General features: G+C 37.4%; 2 protein-coding genes across 2 annotated transcripts; both read left to right on the top strand.

Moving 5' to 3' along the window:
• Positions 1 to 205: 205 nt before the first annotated feature.
• Positions 206 to 1,438, top strand: LOC122410888 (zinc finger MYM-type protein 5-like). The gene has a single exon (XM_043419349.1). The coding sequence runs from the start codon at positions 206 to 208 to the stop codon at positions 1,436 to 1,438; it is 1,233 nt and encodes a 410-aa protein (XP_043275284.1).
• A 467-nt stretch (positions 1,439 to 1,905) lies between these two features.
• LOC122410881 (zinc finger MYM-type protein 1-like) lies at positions 1,906 to 3,057 on the top strand. Its single transcript, XM_043419332.1, has one exon. The coding sequence runs from the start codon at positions 1,906 to 1,908 to the stop codon at positions 3,055 to 3,057; it is 1,152 nt and encodes a 383-aa protein (XP_043275267.1).
• The last annotated feature ends 4,750 nt before the right edge of the window (positions 3,058 to 7,807 follow it).

Genomic DNA, 7,807 nt, shown 5'->3' with positions numbered 1-7,807 from the left:
GTCAGATAATTTTATTGGCTGCGTTCTGGCTCATTGCTCACGCTGCTTTCTATATATTGTATGTACATTGTATGGACGGTTTAGTGAAATCGAACTAGACACCATCACATCCTCCGAGCCTCAATTATAACAATTCTTGCTGTTACGTGGAGAACATAATTTTCACAAGTCACAAGATCGTCAACATAAAAACAAGAATTTTAACATGGAGAAGAAAAATTTGAGTGGCGCGGCAAAGAGAAAAAGACAAAAAGAATTAGTGGAAGCTTCAAAAGCAACTTTATCGAAAATGCCGAAATTAACGACCTTTTTCGCCAACAAGAGTGCCGGTGCGTCTAATACGATAAGAGTATCGCCTACAACATCAGAAGCTGATAAAACAATTATGAGTTCAAGTGCAACATCGAGTGCCAGTACTGCCAGTGCTTTGATATTACAAGACAATACAAATGTAAGTACAGAAAGACTTGATGTACATGAATATAAATCGGTCCTGATCGGTTCTGTTGGTCCTGATTCCAAACACGGTACGATGAGTCTTGAAAGTTTAATTCACGAGGAATATCCAAGTGATATAGCTTACTACCCAACAATAATTACAGCAGATATAAGGAGATTCGTTCTCGACCACGGCTCTTGCAGACCGAGAGGCCCGTTTCCGAAAAATGAAAAAAACCGTTGTTTTTCGAATTCTTATTATACTACGGTGAACAAATCCGGCCTTCAAATGGAACGGTCGTGGCTCTGCTACTCTCCAAAGTTGGATATGGTCTACTGTGAAGCTTGTTGGTTGTTTTCGCAAGCACGTAAAAAATCTGGATGGATACATGGAATAAATGACTGGCAGAACCTATCACAGAAAATTAAAGACCACGAAGGAAATTCATCTCACACGGAAGCTTGTTACGCGAAAGAAATTTGCTTGTCAAACCAAAATCTGGATCAAAATTTACAAGACCAGATCCGGAAAGAACAAAGCTTCTGGCGCAAAGTTTTGGAGCGAATCATAAAAATAACTCTAAAATTAGCTAAGAATATGGTGGCGTTTAGAGGACATCGTGAAAACCTCAAGGCAACTTATATAGGTAATTTCCTATCTGACGTCAAATTACTAGCAGAATATGATGATACCTTGCGTCAGGTACTTAGTTTGCCAGCTGGATCAACAAAATATCTGAGTCCTCAAATTCAGAACGAAGTAATACAGTGTTTAGGTGATCATCTGAAACGAGAACTGCTCGCGGAAATAAAGTCAGCTCCGTTTTTCTCCATGATTGCGGATACGACTCAAGATATTTCGAAGAAAGATCAGCTCAGCATAGTTTTTCGTTTCGCGAGCATAAGTAAGGACGATACGATCGATAAGAAGCCGAGAAAAATTGAGATCAAAGAAACATTTCTGGGATTTATTCATTTAACAGGTCAATCAGCTACTTAAGGGTGAATGATACAAAAGTCGAAATAATTAGAAATTGATCAAATTTGGTGATAATGTTCTTCAACATCAAGTGCGAAAACACAAATTTTTTCAAAATTTTCTTCTGTTTAGTTATCGAGTAATTACGCATTAAAGCGGATTTCTTATGCCCGGAATGTATACCTATATATATGGAAACGCTATGCTTATACACGTGAACTTTAGTGATCAATTACTCGATAACTGTACAGAAGAAAAATCTTAAAAAATTTGTATTGTCAAATTTGGCACCAAAGAATATGTTCACCAAATTTCATAAAATTCTGATCATTTTGAATTTTTTTATGTTTTTAGCATGGTTTAGCATGGCAACATTGTATCCCTTGTGCAATATATCCTTAAATTACTTCGATTCTCTGCAAGATTTTGGAAGACAACGTTTGGATCTCTCAAAATGTCGAGGACAAGGATACGATGGCGCGAGCGTAATGAGCGGTGTTTATTCCGGGGTACAAGCTCGTATACAGAAAATGGAACCGAAGGCGTTATACGTCCACTGTGCCGCTCACAACCTCAACTTGGTAGTGAATGATGCAGTTAACGGGATTGAAAAAGTACGAAAATACTTCGCCGTGCTCCAAAGTATCTACGTATTTTTTGGGCATAGCATCAATCGCTGGGATTTGCTGTCTTCGTTTTCGTTCACAGGTGAATCGGTTGTTACTCTTAAGACATTAAATCCAACCCGATGGTCTGGCCGTTTACAGTCATTGATAGCTATGAAACAACGCTACTCAGATGTTTTAAAGGCGCTGAATAGAATTATTTTAGAGAGTAACAAGAAAGATGAGAAATCAGTAGCTGCAGGAATAATAGAGAACATGGAAAATTTCGAGTTCGTGCTGATAACGATACTCCTAGAAAAGATTCTCTCAGTAATATTTTCTGCATCCATGCAATTGCAACGCAAAGATTTGGATATTGGTCAGGCAATGACACAGATGGAGACTTCTTATTGTGTAGCAAAAGAGCTCAGAAACCAATTCGAAGGCACGATTGCCGAAGCAGAATCAATTGCTCAGAAATGGGGTACTGTAACGAAGTTTAAAAATTCAAGAACTCGTGTTCATCGAAAATTTCATCACGAGCTCGCGGAGGATTACCGGTTCGTAGATGCTAAAGAGAGTTTCAGGGTAAACGTCTTTTACGGAGTACTTGATATCGTGATCAATCAGCTTAAAAACAGATTCGAAGGCTTAGAAAAAGTTGCTGAACTGTTTTCGTTCCTAACACCCGCGAAATTATTATCTGCGACCGATGAAGAAACGATGGAAAATGCTCAAAAGGTGCAAGCACAATATCCAACCGATATATCAGAAGCGTTGCCCCTTCAGGTTCTGCTATATGTTAAAACACTTCGGCTGGAAATTGAGAAGATACACACGATCAAAGAATTGGCAGAACTTATAATCATTAAATTCAATGATATGAGTTCGAGCTTCTCCGAAGTTTACTCCTTGTTGCTTCTCTTTTTGACGATTCCGGTCACCGTTGCATCCGCGGAACGCTCGTTCTCAAAACTAAAAATGATAAAAACTATCTTCGAAATTCTATGGGCCAAGAACGGCTTTCGCAATTAGCGCTACTAAGCATCGAGGCAGAAAAAGCAGAAACAATAGATGTCTCGAAACTCATCGATGACTTTTCGAGTGCAAAATCACGGAAGAAAACATTTTGAAAGAGCCACGCAATTGTTGCGATTACGTGTTATGTTGTTATTTTATTATGTAGTAAAATATCGAGCAATCCTTCTATTTAAAATTGACTTCATGATTTTCTATCATTACCACAGCCTCTATATTGTGGTTGGCGTTGTGTATAAACTATAACTTGAAGATAAAAAACAATTTCAATTTCAGTTTTAAATCGCATACAATAAAACTCAGTTTTCAGGTGTCTACTGCTGGCTAAAAACCGTTTTGTCCAACGCTTGACAGTTCACGTTTGTTTTCATAATAGGCAAAGGGGGCCTATTAATATTTTTTGCATTGGGGCCCGATAAAGCTAGTTACGCCACTGCTTCCACCACATTATTGGTCCGAGGCTCATCAACAAGAATTGGTGCGTAACAATTACACATAGTTATAGGAATTTGAGACGAGCGACGTCTTCCTCCAACTTCTTTACCGATAAAAGTAGCCTCAAAATACCGAACTAAATCGTTCAGTTCCTCGAAATGTTTCTTGAAATATTCGCTTACAATTAGTGCATCGTACGCGGCAATTACATCATCGATTGGAACGAAAGCCAATGCAATTAACATTTTAACATGCATAGCAAACTCAGAACTCCGACTATAGCGAGATTGTAGCCCGCAATCTTGAATTTTCCGCCAAATACACTGCCCAAAATGAAACAAACAGCCGTTTATCTGGATATTTGGAAAGCACACGTCTAAAGCCGATATGAAAGCAAATTCAAAATCTATTATGATCCTTCTTGGTGTGAATTGCAGCTCTTGTTGCGAAAACCATCGCATTAACTTTGTATACATACGCTCCGTCTTGTTAGGAGCAAGCACATAAATGAGAGGTATTACCTTATTATAACGCAAGCCATGTATCGTATACAATTGTGAAAAAATTGATGGTACAGATTTAAAAGTACCGTCTCCCATCCAAACATCGTACTCAGATAGAAACTGAAGATTTTGCTGATTGCGAGTCGAAAAAACTAAAAACCGATTGACGCCTCCACTGTCATGCATCAAAAAAACGTCTCCTTTCAATGTTATCGTGAAAGGCGCTGGGATAATCAATTCCTTACGCGAATGTGGAGTAGGAAAGGGAATACACATAGCAGCTCGCGCTCGCTGCACCCCTCGTACAAGGGCCTCTTGAGATGGTAATTCAGCAATAGCAGCTTCGGAGATATTAGACAATACTTCACCAATAATCACACCGGTATCCTCACCAGATTTTTTGGCACGTTTCTTCATTTTTTCTCTGGCTTTGCGACTCTCAATAGATGCCACGTTCGGAGCATGATTATGGTCAGGCTTATCACCAACGATGGATCCTAATCATCAAAGTATTGAATGATAAGGATAATACACACTCGCGTAATGAAAAGGAAAGGCGAAAAAATATACCTGTACGTTTGTCGGAAGTAGTTCGAATGAAACTACTGCAAGAATTTTTCTTGTAATAATTACAGCGCCAAGTAATCGACTCCTTATTTTCATGATGCCGGGAGTATACGTAGCCGTCGTATATATAAGGAGCGGCTTTCCTTTCTGCGATTTCAAAAATTTCAATGGCATCTTCAACAATCGAATACAGATTTAATACTGAATTCTCATTATAATTATTTACATACGTTAGCCCCTGTGTATCAGGGTTTATCCCCACTCTCGCGTACCTACGTTAAAGTTATCCATAGTCTTATACACACCACTCACATGTATACACAGTGTCGAAAACATCAATCGATTTGAAAAATTCGTGCTTGGCTTCGATGAATGTTCATTGTAATATTTTGTAGTGTGATATTTTATCATAGTGATATTTTATCATGGGGATATTTTGTCGTGTGATATTTTGTCTTGTGATATTTAATATTTATTAATGAATAATATGATATTAATGTTGCGCTCGTTCGGGAGCATCGATATTTCACCATTGCTGCGTTTGCGCTGAGAGTGCTTAATTTGTTTTAATGAGTGCGATGTACGGGCACAACAACGGGGATATTTTGTCGTGTGATATTTTGTCGCGATGATATTTTGTCCGTGATATTATGTCCGTGATATTATGTCGTGTCACCAAAAATATATGATGAATGTGTGGGATGTGAAAAAAATGTACCTCTATCAGTTTATCCTCTTCATCGTTCGAGCTACTATCGTCAAGTCCATAATTGAATCTCTTAGGCTTCGAAGGCATAGTAATTTTTCTTTTACTTCCGTCCTCTTAATTTTTCTATTTGCAAATACATTTTTTTGACTACAACTAAAAATAAATCGAAAAATCGTAAAAATTATCGAATAGTTTTTCACCTGCCACGTTCCATCAGTATTGTCACTGTCTTCGGAAATAAGTAGACGTTTGAGGGTTAATTTCTTCTCACTTTTTTTAAATTTACGGTCATCAGTAACATCTATATTTTTATCGACGTCATCCTAAGAAATAAATTTTGAATCATTTATTTATTTGATAATACCATAAATATACAGAAATTGTAGTGAGTATTGTAAAATATCTTCTCACCTGTGATGATTTCGCTATGCCCACTTCTGTAAATTCTGCATTTTCCAATGAATTTTCCAGTGGATTTTTTTGCTATAGAAAATATAAATAAGCGAGATCTTCATTAGAAGTCATTAGAAGTCATTATTAATTAAATGAAGTACGTGTAAATATAATTGTGAATATACCATTTTTGTGACTTTTTCAAATATTTTGCTCACCTGCAATGACATTTCTTGGTTATTGAGCTCTTCGTCGATTGCACGTTTTGGCGATTCGATACCATCAAGAGCGGTCAGTTTTTTTTTCAAAATTGACAATGAACCTAAAAACATAAATAACACCGGCACACAAAAAAAAATGGTAAGTACCTAGAACCGGACCCATCAATCTCTACGTATTTTGGCCCGCTGAATCCGAATCCGGGGTCAGATTGGCCAATATACCTCCAAAATTTTGAGTAAATTCCAAAAAACCGCCAAAATTTCGGAAAATCGCTGTTACGAGCATAATAAAAGTTCTCTTCGCCTTACACGGGGGTGTTTTTAAGTAATTTGATACGCTGATTCTGAATCGAAGGTTAGATTGATTGATACATCGCCAAAATTTTTGGTAAATTTCAAAAAACCCCAAAAGTGACGGAAAATTGCTGATTAAAGCATGATAAAAATGGTCTTCGACCTTAATCGGGGGTGTTTTTTTATGTAATTTGATGCGCTGAATCTAAATCTGGAGTCAGATCGGCTGATATACCCGCAAAATGTTGAGTAACTGCAAAAATCTCTAAAAATGGGTCAAAATCGCTAGCATGGGTAGAAGAAGAGTTTTATTGATCTAGATCGAGTACGCTCCTTTGCATTTCGATGCGCTGAAACCGAAACCGGGCGTCTATTTAACTCGTACGTCTCTAAAATTTTGCTTACATGAAAAAAACCGGCTAAATTTGTTCTTTATGAATTTCGAGCAGCTCAATGCGAATCCAGTAGCTAGTAGTCGCGATCATACATACTTCGGTCAAAGATCGAAAATAACAAAAAATAGCAATAAAAACGTCAAAAATAGTTTTTTAAATGTTTTACATATGCATGATTCATCTTAAACTGTACTCAAATAAAAAGATCTATATATTCTGTATGCAATAAACTAGAAACTGGGGAAAATTGTATAAAAAACTTGAATATAAAACTATCGCAGGCATGATTGTTCTTCCAATTCTGCTTAATTGATTTTTTTTTTCACTTTCCACAATAATATGAGAAGAAAAAAATCTTCACCTATCTTAAACCGTCCCTCTCTTGTAACGGATCAAGAGACTCGGTAGAGTCTCGGGACAAGTACATTGACAGCCCTGTCGTCTGCTGGCCTGAGGCTCTCGCCGAGACTATCTTTTCTCTGAATAAAACGATTCGCGGTGGTGGGGGTAAAACTGGCATGTCATTTTCTAGAATTGCGGAGCTCAAGAGATGTTTTGTTAGGCGAAAATTAGTTTGGAGACTAAATTTCAAAATCTCTTTCGAATGAGTCCGAAACCAACCCGATCAGTAGCGTAATTGCTGAGAAAAAACTTTGCACAGGCTCAAGATTATGCAAAAGTTACTAACACATTTAGAAATTTGACATGTCTGTATATAATACCATCAAAGGCCTCATGTCCCTCGGTCTAACTTCGCGGCGGTGTCGCGGACTGACGTCACATGCCGAGAGCTCGAAAGTCACCAGCCGAAGTTTCACGTCATGTTGACGTTTGGGGTTATGATGTTATCAAGTGCGTGCGGGATAACTAAAAATAATTTTCGTCATCTGCTAACGAAGTGCATATTACTATTTATTTCGTTAAATTTTGTGATATACTAAACCAGTATCAAAGCGGCCGCGTAAATGTAGTCTGTGATATGTGTGCAAAAAAGGATATAAAAAATGCGCGATGCATATGTCAACGAAAATTTTTCAAGATTTCATTATTTTGCTCGACTGGAAATAAGCGTTAACTAAAATAATCTTTCAATTTAATCACAGTGCGAGAAATATTGTCCAGTGTAAATATATCGTCAGTGGTTAGGTTATATATATGAAGGCGTCAGGTTATATATATGAATAAATACAACTGAAACCCACAGAACTGTTAGAATGATGTTGTAAACTT

Source organism: Venturia canescens, chromosome 5, assembly GCF_019457755.1.
Source record: "Venturia canescens isolate UGA chromosome 5, ASM1945775v1, whole genome shotgun sequence".
Lineage (NCBI taxonomy): Eukaryota > Metazoa > Arthropoda > Insecta > Hymenoptera > Ichneumonidae > Venturia > Venturia canescens.
This window is presented reverse-complemented; position numbering and strand designations above follow the sequence as displayed.